This window comes from Microtus pennsylvanicus, chromosome 10 (genome assembly GCF_037038515.1).
Source record: "Microtus pennsylvanicus isolate mMicPen1 chromosome 10, mMicPen1.hap1, whole genome shotgun sequence".
Classification (NCBI taxonomy): domain Eukaryota; kingdom Metazoa; phylum Chordata; class Mammalia; order Rodentia; family Cricetidae; genus Microtus; species Microtus pennsylvanicus.
Genome location: NC_134588.1, coordinates 91953937 through 91976387, shown reverse-complemented (window position 1 = coordinate 91976387; position 22451 = coordinate 91953937). Strand labels below are relative to the sequence as shown.

The window sequence follows — 22451 nt, the reverse complement described above, 5'->3', positions numbered from 1 at the left end:
ATACACACTTTTTATACATATGCTACTTATCCAAAAGCATTTATTATTCATGGGCAGAGGCCATTTCATGTAAGTAGATCTTAAGTCCATTAAAAAAATATTTTTATTTAAGTGTATGAGTGCTCTGCCTGCATGTATGTATATGTATCTCATGTATGAGTGCAGTGCTGCAGAGGCCAGGAATAGGGTCCCAGACCCCAGAGAACTGGAGTTACAGATGGTTGTGAGCTGTCATGTGGGTAGAAGAAACTGAACCCAGAGCCTCTGAAAGAACATCAAGTGTTCAGCCAGGCGGTGGTGGCGCATGCCTTTAATCCCAGCACTCGGGAGGCAGAGGCAGGCGGATCTCTGTGAGTTCGAGACCAGCCTGGTCTACAAGAGCTAGTTCCAGGACAGGCTCCAAAACCACAGAGAAACCCTGACTCGAAAAACCAAAAAAAAAAAAAAAAAAAAAAAAAAAAAAGAACATCAAGTGTTCGTAACTGCTGAGCCATCTTTCCATCCCTCCTTCCTTAAACTTTCATTTGGCTAGACTCTCTCTTACAGGCCACAAAAACTATCCCCAAATCACCAATCTCCTGAAGTTACCTGTAGTCAACTATTCAAAATGTTAAATGAATAAGTCCAGAAAAAAACCCAATTTACTAGTTTTAATAAAAATTTCTTTACAGTATTTCTATAACATTCTACTTTACTATTAGTCATTGCTGCTAATCAATCACTGTGCCTAATTCATGAATTATCATAGGTATATATGAGAAACAAAACACAGTACTTCTAGGGTTTACTACTATCCAGAGGTTCAAAGCTATCACCATGGTATGCATTCTTTATAGATTAGGGGAAATTACTGTACTTTCTTTTGATAAGGAAAATTTATTAGCATTTTTTAACTACCACTAGTTCCCTATATCTGGAAATCTATTTTAAATCTGTGTCTCTTACTCTGAGTTTTAGACTTAACATCTGTAACATATACTTACCAATCAAATGTTCTAATAATATGTTGTCCAAAAGCAAACTCATTTTCCTTCCAAAACTCTTTCTAAACCTGTCCCTAGCCCTCAATCTGTTCGTGACACTATCCTTAATACAGATGACCAAGCCATACAGGTCTCTCACACTTAAAACTTTTGGTTAGTTCTTTGATAATTTCATACATGTATTTGATATGTGTGTTTGTGTGTGTGTGTTTTAAAAAAACCCATGTTCATCCCCCCATTCCTCCCCAGTCTTTTCTCTCTTCTATAGTTCTTGTCAGTTCCTCTCCCTGGGTATACAGTTTTGGTTATATCTGCTTTTCCTACTTCCTTCCATCATACTTTGTTTATTTTGATTTCCTTCTGATTTTCCTGCTCATGTCGTCATCAGAATTTTATACAAAATTTTTAAGTTCCCATTCAAATCTCCTCAGTAATTTCTGAGCACTTTACAGGAAACAAAAGCTCAAACATCTGCAGATCTCTCTGAATTGAATTCCAGGCCAGCCTGGTCTACAGAACTACCAGGACAGCCATCACTGTTAGCTCTGTTTCACAGAGAAGCTCTGTTGTGAAAAACCAAACCAACCAACCAACCAAACAAACAAACCAAAAAATAAATAAATAAAACTTCTTAGTTTTTCCTCAAGACCTTACACATATACCTTTCACAACCCTAAAATTCAGTAATAATTATATGAAGCCTTAAGGTTGAGTAGGCTATCTCTCTTTGCAGACTGAGAAGAGGATACTATCAGAGACCTCAGTGCTAAAAGGACCTCTACTCATGGAGAGCAGTGTGGCTCATAGTCTGCATGTGCTCCTGACAGGTATACAAGCTCCCACCTGCGAAGACAGACAGGGGTGCACAAGGGGACTGAAAACACTGACACAGATAAAAGAAAAGATCTGAGTATTTTATTCCTGTTTGCTAAAATAATTCTCAGTCCAACTTTAGCCTTGGGAAATCACAAGCTGTAGAACAGGGTACTGGAACTTTATTACGATCTTCAGAGCAGTCAGTACATCCAGCTCACCCATTCCTCTTTAAGAGTTTTGGTCCCAGTGGTCATATTCTCCCTAAGAGTCTTTTCAAGCAATCTATTTCTCCAAGAAAAAAAAAAATCCCAACCAGAGGTTCAGAGACGCTTCAAGCTTAACCCAGAAAGCTCCAACGATAGCCTTTTTATTATTAACAGCATAGGAAATAGGAAGCTGGAAAGATGGGCCAGCAGCTAAGAGCACTAGCTGTTCTTGCAGGACACAGGTTCAATTCCCAGCACCCACATGGTGGCTCACAACCACCCACAACTCCACTCCTAGGGGATCCAAAGCCCTTTTCTAGCCCTCTGTGGGCACCAGGCACACCATAATGTACACACAAAATAAATACATAAAATACTGCTATATATTTAAAGACTATGAGTAAAAGAAACAAATTTTGAAAAGAGTAACAAATTATCCAGAACTCTTGAACAAAGTCATATATTTTCTGAAAACTTATAAGTAATTTCTTTCTTTCTCTTTTCTTTCTTTCTTTCTTTGTTTTGTTTTTCGAGACAGGGTTTCTCTATAGCTTTGGTTCCTGCCCTGGAACTAGCTCTTGTAGACCAGGCTGGCCTCGAACTCACAGAGATCTGCCTGCCTCTGCCTCCCGAGTGCTGGGATTAAAGGCGTGCGCCACCACCGCCCAGCTAAGTAATTTCAAAATAGTTTTAAAAATGTGCTCTCATTTCAAAAGAAGATGTCACTTTTCAACTACCAGTAGAATAGAAAAACAAAACACCATTTTTCTAATTATGCTCTCCCTCCGTTTTCAAACTGAAAACCCCACAGAAATGTAGTTAAAATACAGCAGCTGGCTAGCTAGAGAATACGGGTCAGGAGGAAAACAACTGGTACAATGGGGACTGAAAGAATGTTGTCTGTTTTCCCTTAGGATGTGTTTCAAAAGCCAGTGTTAAAAACAGATGTTCATTGTAACAAAGATATTACTACAGATAAAGAAAAATGGTCCAGGACAACAGAAACAAAAATCCTCAGTTACAGAGTGTTCCCACGATAATTTTTTTTTCTAAATCTAACCAGTGCTCCAAACTGCTAATGAAGAGCTGTCAAGATGATTACCCGGGTAAACACACTTGCTGCTCAATGATGCAAGCCTCACAATCTGAGTTTGATTCCCGAACAAGAGTTAAGAACAAAATGACTCCACAAAGTTGTCCTGTGACTTCTAATGCATGCTAACGTGCACTATGGCATACACCCCTCATAAATACATCACTCTCACAGATAATACTAAAATTAAATTTTAAAATTATTTGAAAAAGCCAGGGAGTGGTGGTTGCAGCATACACCTTTAATCCTAGCACTCAGGAGGCAGAGGCAGGTAGATCTCTGTGAGGTTGAGGCCAGCCTGATTTACAGAGTAAGTTCCAAGGCAGGCTCCAAAGCTACACAGAGAAAAACCCTGTCTCAAAAAACAAAACAAAACAAAAAACAATGAAAAGATTGTTGTTAAACAATGTTAAAAATAGTGGCACATATGGGTTTTATGTCTGAGCCACTATGTGGGACAAATTTATCAATCTTTAAAACGTGATAATCTCGGGGCTGAAAAGATGGCATAGTGGTTAAGAGGATTAGTTCCAATTCTCAGCACCCACATGGTGCCCAACAACTATCTCTAACTCCAATCCCAGAAGATTCGACCTCCTTCTCTGACTTCCTCAGGCACCACTCATGAACATGGTACCCACAAGCAGACAAAATACAAATAAAATATATTAATTTTAAAATATAATAATCTCCATAATATGAAATTCCTCAGATTGTTGTCATAAGGAACAGAATGTCTCAGGTAAAGCATTTCCAAAAGGGTAAAAAGTTCAACAGGGTAGTTAATGAATTCCTACAATTTGCTAACTTAGCATTGAGTAATATCTGGCAATATACAATGTACCATAAGTCTCAAACTCTGAAAGAGCCAAAGGACCAACACACTCACCTTACAAACTGGTCTCGTCCACCTACTGCAAACTGGTGGGTATTGGCAGGGTTCACATAGATTGTATACAGCCCCACTTTCTTCTCCTTCTCTTTTGTCACCACCAATTTCCTTCAGAGAATAGAAAAGGCAACAGTTACAGCGTCCAAAAGACCCAGATGGAGCTCAGCGTGATCACTCAGATCTGTCATCCCAGCACTCAAGAAGTTAACTGCCTGAATTCAGGGCCAGCATAGTTAGTGACTTCCAGGTTAACCTGGGCTACTGTGCCCTCTTTCCCTAACAAAACCCCAAAACTAAAAGACTCAAGGTGGTCATGAAAAGTGAAAAATCAGGAAAGTAAATGAAGATGTTATTAAGAAATCAAATCCTAATCTGTACCAAAAAAAGTTGTTTTTGTTTTGTTTTATTCTGTTCTAAATAACAAAATAAGAAAATGCACTACGCTATTTTGAAGACTGGGGGAAAACATGAAGTAATTTTCTAGTGTCTGAGGAGAATAGCTGGAAATCATCAAGTAATTAAACCAGAGTCATAAAAATATACTGCCTGCTTTCCTCCATGATGGAGTAAGGGAAGAGAAAGTACAACAAGAAAGCAAAGAGGGCTGCCATCATGGCATGGCTGTAAGTCCAGCATTCAGAAGACAGAGGCAAGAAGATGAGAAGCTAATGTCATCCTCTGCCATTTATGGAACTGATAGTCTTGTTTTTACAAAGGAAGAAATAGGAGGAAGACTATGAGGGAAAGGAAGATGCTTTATGGAGTGAGGGAAGAATCTAGATGATGATGATCAAACTATATTACATGTACTTGAACCTGCAATAAAGAATCCATCATTCTGTAAAATAGATGAAATAATAAAAAATAAGCTGGGGATAAAGAGATGGCTCAGTGGTTAAGAGCACTGTCTGTCCTTCCTTCCAGAGGAGCTCAGTTTGTTTACTTGCAACCACGTGGTGGCCTACCACTGTCTGTAACTCCAGTGCTTGGGGATCCAATGTCCTTTTTGGCCTCTCCAGGCACTGCACTTATGAGGTAAGCAAGAGATATATGCAGGCAAAATATCCATACATATAATAAATTAAAAAATTAAACACAAGCTAAAAGCTTGATACATGATACAAAACACCTGGAGATACAGGGAGTGCTGGAAGAATCATAGCAACAGGAAGCTAAACCACCTGGAGGTCAAAGTCTATCTCCCAATTTTTAGAAAAATAAAATAAAATTCCCTGGAACCTGGCTTCGGGTTTGGAGAGATGTGTCCGTTAGTGAAGTGTGTGCTGTGCTGAGCTAAAGCTCTCACAAGAAAGACTGGATATGAAGATGTACCCCTCTAATCCTAGTGCTGGGGAGGCAGACAAGTGGTCATCCCCAAAGCTTGCTGACCAGGTAGATTTGTGAATAGAGAACAGAAGATTACCAAATTATTAAAGTCTATACATAAAAAATGAACACCTCTGAAAAATAAAGGTAGCTTAGGCAATTCATACTAAAAAACAGACATGGAGGTAAGAATCTCTCCAAAACCTGAAGCTATCTCTTATCATACACAAACTTAAAGGTACTACTGTGGTTTGTGCTCCTAAGAGTTCAACATTACCATGAAGTAAGGAACATTTTCAAGGCCAAGGAATAGAATTCTGCAAAGAAAATGTGACCACAAACAAGCTAGAAAGATGGCTCGGAAGTTAAGAGTACATATTGCTTTTGCAGAGGACCCAAGTTTGATTCCCAGCATCTATGTTGAACATCTGTACTCATGTGTACATACCCGCCCCCACAGATACACAGAAGATATCATTACTTCTAGGCCTTTTGGTTAAGATCAAGTATAAAACAAACCTGTGTAGCTTTGACTTTCCTGGAACTCACTCTGTAGACAAGGCTGACCTCACAGAGATCCACCTGACTCTGCCTCTTGAGTGCTGGGATTAAAGGCATGCACACCACTAATACAAATCTTTAAAAAAGATATTACGGCTAAACTTACGAAGCTGGTCTGTCTTGTCTCAGATCAATGGTGAAGACAACAGCATCTTCACCAGCAGACAGGAACGTACAGGGAGAGTCTGGTTCTAGGGCCAACTGAAGGAGATAAAGGGAGAGGATGTGGTTTCTAAATATTGAGAGGGAATCTTGTTCACTGACTTACCTTTAAGAAGGGAAGCAATTAAAATGTTTTAGCAGGCCATGCATAGTAGGTACATACCTTTAATACCAATTTGGGAGTTTGAGGCAAGATCTGTGTGGTTTACGTAGTAAAACCATGTCTCAAAAAAAAAGTCTTAGCAAGTAAAATGTGTACTTTTTTTGTTTGTTTTTATAAAACCCTAACAAGGGAAGAAGGGGATTGGAGAGATGACTTAGTGGTTAAGAGCACTGGCTATTCTTCCAGAGGCCCTTAGTTCAATTCTTAGCAATCACATGGTGGCTCACAACCAACTGTAATATACGCAGGCAGAACACTGTATACATAATAAATCTTCTAAAAAATCCTAAGAAGGGAAATAATTTAAGCTTCACTCACTCTTCTGGGTGAGTTAATAGTCCACTTATTCTATACAGGTAATTTTCTATTTTAACCAAATCACAATGAACATGAACAGAGACAGCAAAGAAAACATCATTCAGCCAGGTGGTGGTGGCACACACCTTTAATCTCGCACTTGGAAGGCAGAGGCAAGCTGATTTCAGTAAGTTTGAGGCTAGCCTGGTCTACAAATTGAATTCCAGGACAACCAGAACTGTTAAACAGAGAAACTCTGTCTCAAAAAACAAAAACTTCATTATAAAATAAAGTTCAGTTCAGGCATGTAGACAATAATATTAGAAACTTCTTTCTTACCTGTATCTTAACTCTAAAAATTAGTTACTTAGTGGGTGGGAACTAGACTTAAAAGTTAAAGTGAGGAGGGAAAAAAAAAATCAAAGAAGTGAGTATTTTTCATTTCTCGAGCCTTCTGGGCTCCAAATTTTCTTAGGTTTTGTAAGAGAATATCATCCTTTGCATGGCATGAAAAACAAACAAACATAATATCTACCCTGAGGCTGAGAAGCTCAGTGCCTCCCTAGCTGCCACCATGACTATCCACTGTATAGTCACAGCTTTAAATAAAGTTGTCAATAACATGGCTATTTATAGGCTAGTTGTGAGCAGGAAAATTGGGACTCAGAAGACTCAACCACTAGCACCTGGGACCCATTAAACTTCAGAAGACACAGGAACTCAAGGGTCTCTGAAGTAACTACTCTCCGCTTGGGGCTAGGTTTGTTTATTTTTTGTATATTCTGTTTATTCAGACAAGAGAGTCTGACTCTGTAGCCTAGGCTAGCTCTAAACCCATAGCAATGTTGCCTCAGCTTTCCAAGTACTAGGATTACAGCTATAAACCACCGCACCCAGCCAGGGGGATAATCAACCAAACTTTGTCAGTATGTGAGCTGAAGTATGAGTATGTCTTTCAAATACTTGGGTTTTTCGGGAACTTTAGGACAACTGTTTTACTCCCTTCTTAACAAACCTAGGGGCTGAATGAGGTAAGGCAGGTGAAGACAACAGAGGAAACACCAGGGAAAACACTGGTTTAGAGATCCATGGAGGTCTGGGTTCACAGTCTTAGGAACAAAGGCTTACTGACCTTATGAGATGCTCCCTTGTGCTGGGCCACACGCTTTGTGTTCTTGCAGCACTGTGTAGCAGACAGTTCTGCCACACGGACCTGCCCATCCCGGGCACACATTGCCAGGGTGGAATCACCACTGTTAGGAAGAAACTTGGCCTAGAGTATTAAGAATGAAAAAGGGACACATAAGTAAATTTAAGAGAAAAATGTGTTAATGACCCCTTGTCACCTTTCCTTGTACAGCTGTATGTTCCTTTCCTACTCTTTGTACAGACAGCTAAGCTCAAATCCTTCCAGCAGTAAAAGGAATAGAAAGGAAGTCACTTTGACATAAAAGTGTATTCTGGAAGGTTCTAGAAGGGTGAATGCTACATGATTAAACACTAGTAAACTGCAATTATGCCTTAAAGAAGAAAAAGCAAAAAATAAACAAGGACAAATCTTCATCTACCTAACAAACATATATTTGCCACAAAGGGAAAAGAACCTGGAAGGAAGAAAAGGGCATGCTTGTGGACGGGTGGCAGTACCATATGGACAATGGGATTAAGATGTAGTATCTCCATAAAATAAACATCAGGGAAAACTGATCAAATGCAAGTAAACAACAGCCATAAATTTAAGTGCTTATTTCTCCTTGCTTTCTTTTTCTTGAGTACTGGAGAAAGAACTCTTGGCAAATGCTCTACCACTGAACTACCCTCCATGTCCATGCACTCTTAGTGCTGATGTGTTACAAGCCCTATTTCATAGATAGAGAAACTCAAGTTAAATAACTATCCAAATTTACATAGGGCTAGGATCTGAAAACTAAGCAGTTTGGCTCAGGATCCTGTGCACTGTCTTACACTGCCGTGTATTGATATACCTATATACCTTTATGATATACGTATGAGTTTCAAGTATCCTATCCGTAATGGGATAGGATAATGTTTCCTTATATGCCATGGTCTCTCAGTATATCATTATGGAGTCAAGTCCTAATACCTAATTCCAATCACAACTTGCTACTAGCTTTTGCCCTTAGCAGCAACTTAGTCTACCTTCCCACTTGATTTTCTCAAGTTGCTAATTACCTGGAAGACATTACTTTTGTGGCCACTCTCAAAGTCCAGTACTGGTTGCCGCCGCACCCAATCCCATACCACCACCTTCAGGTCATCACTGCCACTGGCCAGCCAGGTGCCACGCTGGTTAAAGTGCAAGGTATTGACACAACCGGTATGGCCCTCAAGCCCATGCTGTAGGCGGAAACGCTGCACAAAGACTCTTGCCCCACAAGCCTCATACACGAAGCGGGAACTTGAACCCAGCTCCCGCTCCCGAAGGGCAGGAAGGGCTTGCCAGCGAGGTCGGGGCAAAGCTGTTGTCTCTGAGGATACCCAGTCTTCCAGGGCTCGCTCATCATCTGATGAGTCCTGATCACGACTGGCCCGTTTGCGCTGTACACGGTGCCGAGGCTGTTCTTCTTCCTCCTCTTCAGAGTGGTCATGAACTCGGTTCTCATCATTGATGGAATAATGGCCAGTGTCCTCCATGCTGTCAGAGTCCTTGTCTTCACCTGAGCTCTCTGTGTCTGTACCTCGACTTTCTGTGCTGGTGCGGTTGGGGCCACCATCATCCCCAGTCAAACTCAAACTGAGGTCTGAGGCCTCTACTTCAATACCTGAGGATGTTTCCCTCCCCTCTTCAGCTCCAGACATCTCTTCTGGACTGCTAGACAGGCTTCCTGGACATTAATGGATATACACAAAGAAAAAATATGGAAAAATAATTAGGACAGCAAAGACTTTCCACGTTGGTTTAAGAAACTATTACCCTAAAGACCAAGAAACAAATTTCAATAAATGTGTCTCTTTCCAAATGGTCATAAAGAACAATTTCTAGCCAGGCAAGGTGATATATGCTTGTAATCCAAAGTCATCTTCAGCAAGTTTTAAGGCTCCTCTGGCTAATGTCTCAAAAAAGTGGAATGGTGGAACTTTTGTGATGAAATCTTGATGTTTTATTATTTATTTAGGTTTTTCAAGACAGTATTTCTTTGTGTAGCTCTGAAATTTGATTTGTAGACCAGGCTGGCCTGGTTCCTAAGTGTTGAGATTAAAGGTGTGTGCCGCTACCGCCCGGCTGTTTTTTTTGTTTTTGTTTATTTTAAGATTTATTTATGGGCTGGAGAGATGGCTCAGTGGTTAAGAGCATCGCCTGCTCTTCCAAAGGTCCTGAGTTCAATTCCGGGCAAACACATGGCGGCTAACAACCATCTGTAATGAGGTCTGGTGCCCTCTTCTGGCCTGTAGACATACACACAGACAGAATATTGTATATATAATAAAATAAATAAGTAAATATTTATAGAGGCAGGCGGATCTCTGTGAGTTCGAGACCAGCCTGGTCTACAGAGCTAGTTCCAGGACAGACTCCAAAGCCACAGAGAAACCCTGTCTCGAAAAACCAAAAAAAAAAAAAAAAAAAAAAAAAGATTTATTTATTTATTATGCATTCAGTGTTCTGCCTGCACGTATCCCTGCAGGCCAGAAGAGGGCACAAAATCTCATTACAGATGGTTGTGAGCACATGTGGTTGCTGAGAATTGAACTCAGGACCTTTGGAAGAGCAGGCAAAGCTCTTAACCAATGAACCATCTCTCCAGCCCCCAGCTGTTTGTTTTAAATAAAAGATTAAGATTAAAGCTACACAGGCACTAGACGTGGAAGCACACACTGGCAATTCCCATAGTCAGAAAGCAGAGACAGGAGGATTACCCCAAGTTCAATATCAGTCAGGACAACACAAAAAGATCCAGTCTCCCAAACCCAAAAAGGATGCTGTACTGGAATACTGTATGAATCTGTGCCTGGAGGTAACTTAGGCTCATAAAGACATCACATGTACTCTCTCTTATGTGAATCTTAGCTTCAAACTTATAGATTATATGCGTTTAGTTTGGAGTATCTAAACAAGTCAGAGGGAGGTGGCTCTCTCTGAGTCCGATACTAGCCTGGTCTACAGAATAAGTTCTAGGATTCATACCTAGTAAATCTAGTTTACAGGGGTACAGAGAAAACCTGCCTCAAAACAGATACACACACAGAATAAATTTTAAAAATATTCCTTTAAAAAAAAAAAGTGTGGCTAGGCAGTGGTGGTATACACCTTTAATCCCAGCACTTGGGAGAAAGAGGCATTTATGCCGGTAATCCTAACACTTGGGAAGCTAAAACAAAATCTCAGTGAGTTTGAGGCCAACCCGGTCTACACAGCAAGTTCCAGGACAGCCAGAACTGCTACACAGAGAAACCTTGTCTCAGAAAACAAACAAAACAAAACAAAAAAGTGTGTGTGCCTGATGCAACTATCTTAGATTTTGCTCTCTATGTGAGACAGGATCTCCCAATAAATGGCTGGCCTAAAACTCATTATGTAGATCAGGCTGACCTCCAATTGTGGAAAGTCTTCTTTTATACTTCCTGAGTACTGAGATCACCCGCATACATCACCATACACCTGGCTTTATGCTATGTTGTTTGATAGGCACCTGCTGATAACAGCAAATAATTAAATTATCTACTAAAAAATTTTCAGTGCTGCCAAGCAGTGGTGGCCTTTAATCCTGGATGCAGAGAAAGCTGAACTCTGAGTTCAAGGCCAGCCTAATCTACAAGAGCTAGTTCCAGGACAGGCTTCAGGCTTCAAAGCTACAGAGAAACCCTGTCTCAGGAGAAAAAACTCCCTCCAGGCAGTGGTGGCACACACCCTTAATCCTGGCACTTGGGAACCAGAAGCAGGCAGATCTATGAGTTTGAGGCCAGCATGAGAGAGAGAGTTCCAAAGCTACACAGAGAAATCCTGTCTCAAAAAACCAAAACAGGCCGGGCGGTGGTGGTGCGGGCCTTTAATCCCAGCACTCGAGAGGCAGAGGCAGGCGGATCTCTGTGAGTTCGAGACCAGTCTGGTCTACAAGAGCTAGTTCCAGGACAGGCTCCAAAACCAGAGAAACCCTATCTCGAAAAACCAAAAAAAAAAAAAAAAAAAAAACCCCAAACAAACAACAAAAAACAAAATAAAAAAAAAAAACATCCAGCAATAACAAGGCATCATTTCAATTGAAAATAAAAGAAAAGAAAAAATATCTCAGCAAGAACTACATAGCCATGGTAACTGACAAAAATCACAGTGGCCTATGCCATTTCCCATGTCAAGAAAGCACCTACCCCTGCTGCTTCACTGCTAACTTTCACCCATGAAGATTTTTTATTTTTAAAAAATTTATTCATTGAAGGGTGCCACAGTGAGCATGTGGCCATAAAAGGACAACTTGGAGGACTGAGTTTCCTTCTTCCTCCATATGAGTTCCAGGATCAAACTCAGGAATCAACCAGGTGGCAAGCAATTTTATCCACTGAGCTATATATAATGCTAGCCAATCTTTTAAGTTCTTAAAACCCAGGAAACATGGGGTTGAAAGATTTTAAGTTGGTCATTATGATCACTTACATAGGTTTTCACTAGCCTCTTTCTAGCAAATGTATATTAACTTACCTCAATTAGCTACCTTGTTTTAGATATGGTCTCACTATGTAGCTCACACTGGCCTCAAACTCACAAAGATTCTGTCTTGGTTTCTCAAGTGTTAAGATTACAGGCATAAAACACTAAACAGTTTAGTAAATAGTAATAAAAATATTTTTTTCTTTTCTTCCATGTTTTCAGGGATCAAACTCAACACCTTGTACTTGCTTGGTAAGGTCTACCCCTGAAGCTACATGTCCAAATCTAGCTTAAATTTTTCATACTAAAACACAGATTTCTAGTCTCTTTATTAAGAAATGAAATGGTTTTATTGAGAAACATTCATGAAGTTGGTAAAAAGCATGGCTACTTTAAGTGGTTCTTGAGAGGCTCAGTATATTATAGATCTGCTATCTTGGCAGTTACATAACTGATGACTTTCAGTGCTTACAATTAAATGTTGCATTCTCATCTAGCAAAAAAAAAAATATATCATTGCAATGAGCCCTTGAGCAATGTTCACACCCAATACAATCACAACTTTCAACCTAAGGTCAAGGTATAGAAAAAAGAATAACAAGAAACGCTTTAAAAAATGCTGCTTACTTTTGTCTCCTCTCCCAGGAGTACAAATTCTATCCTGCTACAAGTCAAGTTGGAGAAAGATAAACCAGTTGTGTGACTCCAGCATAAGCTACTCAGGTCCAATAATGTTTACTGAGGGACAGCTGGAGCACTTTATACTGCCTGGTTGTCTAGGTTGGAGCGGTGATTTGTGAGACTGCTCAAGAAACAAGAACTCCTCCCAATGAACTCTTAGAAAAATCCCAACACAGAAAACAGATAAAAATGTTTTGTTTGAAGTAACAAGAGAAGGTTGAACAACACAAAAGCAATGCACAAAACAGCATAATAGGGAAACTGGGCTAGCAGGTAGAAGTGGGGAGAACCCATAGAAATCTGAACTTAGGAAGCAGATTTGCTGAGAATTACAAATGCTGAGAAAGTTTATTAGATAAGTGCAATTGGGCTAAATCTTGGCGTTGATAAGGGACTTTAAAAACATACCTAGGGCTGAGGGTCTAGTTCAATGGTGAAGCACCCTTTTTAGTGTGTACAAGGTTCTGGGTAGACGTTAGGTACTATACGCCTGCACACAACACCTAACAGAGCCCTAGATGCAAGGAAAAAGAAAACCCCTCACATTCCTGGAATTTACTATTAAAATTATGAACAAGGACCAATAAGATGATATAGTACATAAAGGCACTTGTCATTAAGCCTGATAGCATGAATTTTGGTCTCAAGACCAAAAGGGTAGAAAAAGAACCAGATTCTACTAAAGTAGCATGGCACAAGTGAACACTAAACAAATAAATGTAATATAAAATTTAAAGTTGTGATAACAAATTCAGACTGAGAAGGTAGTAGGACATTAATATATCAGACAGAGTATACCAGTAACAAGCTTGAAGAAGGGGCTCAGTGGTCACTGCCCAAGATCTACCTTAGGATCTGACAACTTTATTTTTCCTGTACAAGCTCAGATGGTCAAAATTTTAAGTTGCAGAAGACCATTATCACTGTCTCAACTACTGAACCTAACCCACACACAAGCAACTCATAGATACTACATAAATAGACATGACTATGTTTTGATGAACCCTTTTTTACATGTTTGTATGTGGTATGTGCGAGTATATGCTGTGTTCGTGGGGGAGGGGTGTCCCCATGTGTGAAGTGGCCAAAGATTGACATAAGGAGTCTTAATCACTTTCCGCCTTACTGAAATGCAGCCTGTCAGCTGAACCCAGAGCTTGCTGATGCAGTCAATCTAGCTTAGGTAGCTTGTTTCAGGACCTCTCTGTCTCCACTGAGACTGGAATTACACATGTGGACCACTATGTCCACCTAGCATCTACACATACACACAGGCACAGGCATGGTCGTAGAGAAAGAGGGAGAGAAATATTAATACCTAAAATGTCTTTAGAATCCTATCCCTTTTAATTAAACAGAATATAAAAGGAGGAAAGGAAGACCTGGTTCTGGATAGTTTTGGTTTTAACTTTTTCCTCTCTTCATCTTTTTGGCACAGGGGACTAAACCAAGTGTCTACATGCACTCATCATTGAGATACATTCCCAGTAACTTCCCAGTAACTACTTCTTCTTCTTCTTCTTTTTTTTTTTTGGTTTTTCGAGACAGGGTTTCTCTGTGTAACTTTGGCTGTCCTGGAACTCTATAGACCAGGCTGGCCTCGAACTCAGAGATCCATCTGCCTCTGCTTACTGAGTGTTGGGATTAAAAGCATGCACCACTAGCGCCAGCTTGAAACTTCATTTCTTACCACTCTTTGAAACTATCATCTGCCATAGAAACAGACCTCTCAATTAATAGTCTTCCCTGACTATTACCTTATTACTTCCTCTACCTTACTTTTTTTTCTTAATAGGATTTCATAAGTATGTCCTTCTGTAAACAGGATTTCAAAAGTTCAAACCACTTCACTAAAAAGTCAATAAATCTCTGAGGCTAGAGATGGCCCAGCAGTTAAAAGAATGGGCCTCTCTTTCAAAGGACCCAGGTTCAACTCTCAGAATCCACATGGTGGCTCACAATGGTCTGTAATTCCAGTTTCAAAGGACCTAAGGCCTTCGACTGGCCTCTGCAGGCAACAGGGACAAAAGTGGTGCACAGACATATATGCAGGCAAAATAGCCAGACATATAAAACAAAAATTATAAAAGAAATATTTTCTGAAATCAGATAAAATTCAAAAGAGCAAAAGCAGCAGGCAATCCATGAAGATTGCTGTGTGCTGCGGGCTGGAGAGATGACTCAGTGGTTAAGAGCATTGCCTGCTCTTCCGAAGGTCCTGAGTTCAATTTCCAGCAACCACATGGTGGCTCACAACCATCTGTAATGAGATCTGGTGCCCTCTTCTGACCTGCAGGCATACACACACAGACAGAATATTGTATACATAATAAATATTTTTTAAAAAAAGATTGCCATGTGCTTTCTCATACTCAAACAACACACTAAGGGTTCCTTGGTTCCACTAAAATTCAGGTCTCCACTAACCCTTAGGGAAGGAGGGAGACCTCACCTGATAGTAAAGAGAGTGTGACCTTTGTGCCGTCCCTTACCATTAGCTAAATCTGTTCTGCCATCTGTGCTGCTCCCTTTGCTGGACATCTTGAAAATGATATTTGCTGTATCCAGCCTGGATTGGGGAAGAAGGAAACAAAATAATTAGAAAAGCCCCTGGGAAAGACAATAAAATAGACAAGGACACTTAACAATTCATAGGTTTTACCATTTTCATAAGAATTAATCTTTTGTTAGTTAATATTAACTACTCCCAACCCCAAACTTCCCTGAACATAATTCCATAGAAAGACATACTGGGAAGGAGGTCAACTACCCAACTCTTTGCCATCTTTCTTGAGTAGCTGATAGTGGTTTTTTGTCTAGATGGGAAAAAAGGATCTGAGATAAAATTTGAAACAGTAGGCGCATATCTAATAATAAGCTGCTAGCTAAGAACTTTAACACAAAAAGGATACCTTCAACATTTCCCTCTGAGCAAGAATTCCCCACTGTAAGTAACACATGCTTCCACAAATTCTGTGAAGCTTCTGTTTTCACAAAACGAATACATGAGACAAGATTCTGAATCTCATTTCACACAAATAGACAGAAGAAATCAAGTTCTTGCAACGCAGCCTAATCTTTGGTCACTCAGATGTCAAGCCTGTATTATGAGCAAAAACACATACGACTATAAGCAGAGGTTGAGCGATGGTGGCACACACCTTGATCCCAGCACTTGGGAGGCAGAGGCAGGCGGATCTCTGTGAGTGCCAGACTGGCCATACAAAGGTATGTAAAAGAGATTTCCCACTAAAACATCTTAGCTCATTTTAACATAGTGGCTAACATTACTTCAGCTAATTCTCCTAATTTTCACCAGACTTACCTCTGTAGCAAAACCCTACGTAGAACTAGGGAATGTATCTTATTTCTTTACTGTGCTGTAATAATCCCACCCCTCTCCAGGGCCTTACTGCCACCCCCAGCAAATTCCAAAGAGCAAAGAATATTATTATTCAGGCTAGAGTTTTGTTTAGCCCTTTCAGTGTCTTGAACAAAAGGCAGTGGTAAAAAACAGGGTATGATTATGAGCTAAGACCGAGTACCCAGGCACCATCCTCCAGTCTTTCAACAGCCCTTTATTCCCCTAACAATTATCCTAGAAGTCCATCCTTATCCTCACCCTCTACTTCTCTCCTTTACAGAAACCTACACTGTTTCATAAAAATTGCCCTCTGCAGAGACAGCTGCCCAAAGAATGCTTGTAGCAGGCCACAATGAAGAAGTTAAAATATACAAAAACAAACAAAAACCAGGACTGCGTCTGAGAACACCTAGAAGAGCAGTGATGAAAGACACAAGATGTGAACAGCTGTATACAAGCTATTTCCAAAGCAGATTACTTTCTTAACAGCTGAGAGCCACCACAACTGGCATCTTTTCCCTCCTTAAATGACGTGTATGTCATTTTAAACAAAGATTTTTGTGTGAGATTTTTTGCTTGTATGCATGCATGCATACATGCATGTATGTAGCTATGTGTATCATATATGTGCCTGAGAAGGTCAGATGATGGTGTTGGGTTCCCTGAAACTGGAGTTATAGTTTGTGAGCCACCATGCAGGTGCTGAGAAACGAACCTAGGTCTTCCCAAGTCAAGTAAGTGCTCTTAACCTCTGAGCCACCTTTCCCATCCCATTTGGATGAATTTTGGTAAAACATTTCCCACACAGTACTTGGCTTTGTTTCTCAATAGTCACTATTGATATTCTTTAGCACCTCAGTAACCTCCCCAACCCTGAATCTATAGGCTTAAATTAATTAAGTTACTGTAAAAGTCCTATGAAACAAGGAAAGTTATTTCATTACTGGTCATAAAACAGATCACTGTATCACGGTAAATTAGGAGTAGCAGAGATATTCTTCCACTTCTAGAATTAAACCGTCTACCATGTCACATTCCTACTCCACTATTATCCATTTCAAGAAGATAAAAACAGCAGCTCCTGAAAACCTTTCTCTTAACTAAATAGCATCCTCTCCAGGAGGTTGGGAATGTATGAACTTGTCGAATTGCTCTAGAAAAGGCTTACCCAGCCTCTGTGACCTGCTCTGAGAGGCAGGGAAAGGGGAGCCACAATGTTCATTTCATATCCAGAGTTTACAGGATAGTCTTTTGGGAGAGAAAATGACCTAAGGTTCTTCCAAAAAAGGATCTTCTTTTTGAGATAAAGTTGACAGACCTTATTATTAAATTCAGAAGTGTAAAACCCTGTGAATGCTTATGCAAACCACAGCAGATAGTATCTAAAGATTAAATTTTAACAAAATCAGTTCCAGACTAAAAAGTAGAAATTCAAGATCCCAGCGAATGAGTGAAGCCATTAACAGACTGTACACTGTATATGATTCTTGCTTTTTCCATCTATAAAATCACAGACAGAAAGCTGGACAGGGTAGCGCTCATGATTCTTGCTTTTTCCATCTATAAAATCACAGACAGAAAGCTGGACAGGGTAGCACATGCTTGTAATCCCAGGACTTGAGAGGTGAAGATAGATCTGTGAGTTCAGGGTTACTTATCCTTAGATAGCAAATTCTAGCTGTTGGTACTGTGGGCTACATGAGACACTGGCCTCAAAAAGACAAAAAAGACTGAGTGTCCCTAGTTTAAGTTTCAAATGCCCCCAAATTGTGACACTCTTTGAGAATTCAAATTTTAGAGCATTTCAGATGTTCCTATATTTATATGCAAACATTCCAAATCTGGTCTGAAAGTATAGTTTGTTTAATGGAGTGCTTGGCCAGCACGCAAGAGGCCCTGGGCTCAATGCCCAATACTGCAACAACAACTACAAATGTGACAAACTGAAACATAGAATAATTCTGGTCCTGAGCAGTTTAAAAGAGGGATAGTCAACCTGGAGCTATTCAACAAGAGTTATACATTAGTAGAATCTTACATTAAAACCTGTGCAGATGGACTGGAGAGATGGCTCAGAGCTTAAGAGCACTGGCTGTTCTTTCAGAAGACCCAGGTTCAATTCCCCAATATCCACATGGCAGCTCACAATCATCTGTTCTAAGGAACAGGATGCCCTCTTCTGGTCTTTAGAAGCACCAAGCACACATGTGCTGCATAGGCAGGAACACCCATACACACAATAATAAAATAAAATAATTTTTAAAAATATAAAATAGGGCTAGCAAGATAGCTCAGTAATGTACCTGACCTGGCACCAAGTCTGCGAATCTGAGTTTGAACCTTGGGACTCACATGGTGGAAGGAAAACGGGCTCCATATTGTTCTCAGACCTTCACACATGTACCGTGGCACACACACAAAATAAGAAAAATGTAATAATTTTTAAAAGGTATTTAATTTTTTTCTAGAATATATGCCAAACAAGTATTCAACATTCTTTATCTATACACCACTGGATCATCTTATATATCCTTTAATGAGACTAAAAATTTCCCATTTTGGGAAACTACTACTCTATAAAATCAAGAAATTATAGATTGAAGAGATAGTTTAGTGGGTAAAGAAAGTGGTTGCGCCACACAAGTGTTAAGGATGAGTTCAAATCCTCAGGTGCCACAAAAAAAGCAAGATATGGTGAGCTCACATCTGTTACGTCAGTGTTCCTAGGAAAGATGGGAGCTAGAGAAAAGAGAATTAGTTGTATTTAATTTCAAGAAACTTGCAGTAGAGTTAGTCTGATATACTCAGGCGCAAGCAAAGACCCTACCACAAACAAGGTGGAAAGTGAGGACAGCCCCCTGAAGTTGTTGTCTCTGTCGACACGCATGCTGCGGCATACTTGTATATCAAGTATGTGCACGTATACACACACACACACACACACATACACAAACACACACACACACTCTCTCTCTTTCTCTCATATACACACACAAATTATGTCAATACAACTACTACTCTTGAGAGATGCTATAATTCTTAGTTTCAGTCAAAGTTAAATACAACTAATTCAACTCTAGTACAGAAACTGCAGTGACCACCTACAATGTATATATGGAAAGCATAACTTCCAATGTGATAGCATTTAGAGATGGAGTCTTTAGGTTTAGAGGAGGTTATAAAAGTGGATAGCCTCATTTCAGGATTGTTACCTTTGTGAGAAACAGTCCTTTATTTCTCCCTTTTTCTCTAGCATGTGAGGGCACACGCGGAGGCAGAACTCCAGAAGGTGAAAGATCTCTGTGGCCAGAAACCATCCACACTAGTACATTAGATTTTACCCTCTAGAATAAGAGAATTAAATTCTGTTGTTTAGGCCACCAGTCGTCATTTTGTTCTAGCAGCCTGAGCCATCTTAAGATAATACCAAACTAAAGCAGACAGAAACAATTAACTGTGCCATACAACTTTAATATCATAGCCACTGCAGAATCTCTTCCATTCATCAACAAATATATTTTGATTCAAGCCCCAACCACCTTTTTCATTTTTCAATGCATTACATACCCCAAAACTCTCCATTGTTTCCACTCTGGTCAATTAACATGTAAAATATGGTCCAGAACAAACCATGCTGAGCTGAAAGAGCTGAGGAGATCACTGTCTCAGGTAGCAGGAGGAGTTTAGATTAGCTCTACTGCCTATACTCTAAAAATAGCCCAGACTCCTGCCAAACTGAAGGTTAAAGAGTAAACTATTTGAGGATGGGGGGTGTGTGGATCCAGGTGTTATTTCAAGTTCAGTAATAAATCCAAGTGATCTAGTGTTTTTTTCCTGTATTAATAATAGAGCTTAAGTTTTTTTAGCTAACTATATGACAAACTATTAACTAAATGTCAGCAGAAACATAACCAAGAATCTCTTATTTAAAAATTGTTGGTGAACAGGTTTGGTGGCACACATGCTTTTAACCCTAGAACAAGAAGCAGAGGCAGGAAGATCTCTATGAGTCTAAGGCTAGCCTGGTCTACATGTTTGTTCCAGGGCAGCCAGGGCTACATAAGAAACCCTGTCTCAAAAAACAAATAAATAAGTAAAAATAAAATAAATAAAAAGAAAAATTCAACACTTCCTTACTGATGAAAGTTCTGTATAACAAACCACGCGTGCTAGAACTGGCCATCACAACACAAACAACCTTGACCCCTAAACTGCATAATATCCATAAGCAAAAAAAGAGGTATAGCATGTATACAGATGTATACAGATGATGGCAGAGCACAAGCTCAGCACACGCAAAGCTCTGAGTTCAATCCCTAAAAGTAAATAAATCAAGGGATTCATACAACTTTTACAAAGCAAACAATGGAGCTTATCTTAGTAAACTTTGATTAGATAACTATTTCTTAGCATAGGAAACAACCAGAGTTTTAAAATTAATAAAATGGATTTATCAAAGTTAAGTCTTTCCAAGAGACTAGACAATAAAAAGGTAAGCTACAGACTCTTAAAATATCTATGAAACAAATGACAAACAAGAGTAATCAAAATATATTTTAAAACTCTTACAAAAGCCTGGCATGATGACGCATGCCCTTTATCCACTAAGAAGGCAGACCTCTGGGAATTCAAGGCTAGCTTGGTCTACATGGTAGGTTTCAGGCCAGTAAGGGCTACAGAGTAAGTCCCTGTCCTCAAAATTAAAAAATCTACAACAAAAAACTTCTTACAACATATAATGACCATTTGAGGAAAGATCCTGAACTTCATCATTAATTAACTAAAACTGCTGAGACTACACTACCCATCTTACAGAGGATCAAAGTTCCCTTTCCAGAGCCCACACTGCACGGCACCACCACCTAACTCCTGTGGGATCCAATGTCTCTGGCCTCTGTGGACACCTGCATTCCCCAGACACATACACATACCTAAATGAGGTAAGGTTTTAAGAAGACAGATCTGCTTTTCTAGATCCCATTATCATCTGGAATTAATCCTCCTTTCCTTATTATCAATTCTTGTTTCCAAACAAAACCAGCTCATTTAAAATTCATTTTCTTCTGGCTCTTACAATCTGCTCCCCACCCCAGATGATCCCTAAGCTTTAGGTGCTGGAATTGTGTTGTAGATGTTATCTGCTGGACCAGGGCACCTGTTCTCTACTGTGAGGCTACATCTAGAAACTAAAGAAGCTACACCCATGAAGCCTCATTGTGGCTGCCTAAACAAGACCTGAAGAAGGATTAAACCAAGAGACAAGCTAACATGGAGCGGGAACCCTCACCAGGCCCCAGCCCTAGACACAGAAACATTGACAGGGGAGAAAAAAAGACAATGGGAGAAATAGTCTTCCCCAGGGAAAAAGAGCCCTAGTTCATTATCCAATACCAAGTGATCAGACCTGAAATAATATACATACAAGTGATATCAAACAGACTGAACTGGTTATATTTATATATTTAGAAGTGTGTATGTGTGTAAAACAATAATTAAAGAAAAAGAGGCCATGAATTTGAGCAGAGGAGTACAGGGAGGCATTGAAGAGAGAAAAGAGAAGGGAGAATATATACAATTATATTTTAATTTCAAAAATTAAAGATACTATCCAGATGATGGTGGCACACGCTTTTAATTCCAGCGCTTGGGAGGCAGAGAGGTAGATCTGTGAATTTAAGACAAGCCTGGTCTACAGATCAAATACCAGGACAGCAACAGGCAGGGTTACACAAAGAAACCCTATTTCAAAAACAAAACAAAACAAACAACAACAAAAAAATAGATACTTTAAAAAATAAGTTAATTTATTTTATTATTATTATTATTTTATTTATTTATTTATTTGGTTTTTCGAGACAGGGTTTCTCTGTAGCTTTGGAGCCTGTCCTGGAACTCGTTCTATAGACCAGGGTGGCTTTGAACTCACAGGAATCCACCCATCTCTGTCTCAAGTAAAAACAGAATTCAAATTTTTTTAAGAAATAAATTAGCCGGGCAGTGGTGGTGCACACCTTTAATCCCAGCACTCGGGAGGCAGAGGCAGGCGGATCTCTGTGAGTTCGAGACCAGCCTGGTCTACAGAGCTAGTTCCAGGACAGGCTCCAAAGCCACAGAGAAACCCTGTCTCGAAAAACCAAAAAAAAAAAAAAAAGAAAGAAAGAAATTAGAGATAGATATACTGAATTACAAATTATCTAAACAGAAATTTCAAAATCAGATACCCTGTAATCGAAACCTTATTAAAAACAAACTAAATCAGTACCTAAGACTAATTAAGCTCTAAGAAAGAAAGTTCCAGGCAA

General features: G+C 39.7%; 1 protein-coding gene across 4 annotated transcripts in view; it reads right to left on the bottom strand.

The window, feature by feature from the left end:
* Dcaf8 (DDB1 and CUL4 associated factor 8) overlaps positions 1-22451 on the bottom strand; it is a 42614-nt gene that overhangs the window by 10348 nt on the left and 9815 nt on the right. For 3 of the 4 annotated variants that reach the window (XM_075989153.1, XM_075989152.1, XM_075989155.1), the window contains 5 exons: positions 15278-15354; positions 8693-9345; positions 7632-7772; positions 5984-6078; positions 3988-4098 (listed from right to left, as the gene is read on the bottom strand). In XM_075989153.1, the coding sequence (XP_075845268.1) occupies positions 3988-4098; positions 5984-6078; positions 7632-7772; positions 8693-9345; positions 15278-15326 (1049 nt within the window). In that variant the 5' untranslated portion in view covers positions 15327-15354. Of the gene's footprint in view, positions 1-3987; positions 4099-5983; positions 6079-7631; positions 7773-8692; positions 9346-15277; positions 15355-19716; positions 19816-22451 lie in introns of those variants that run through there. The other variant, XM_075989154.1, reaches the window with a different exon arrangement.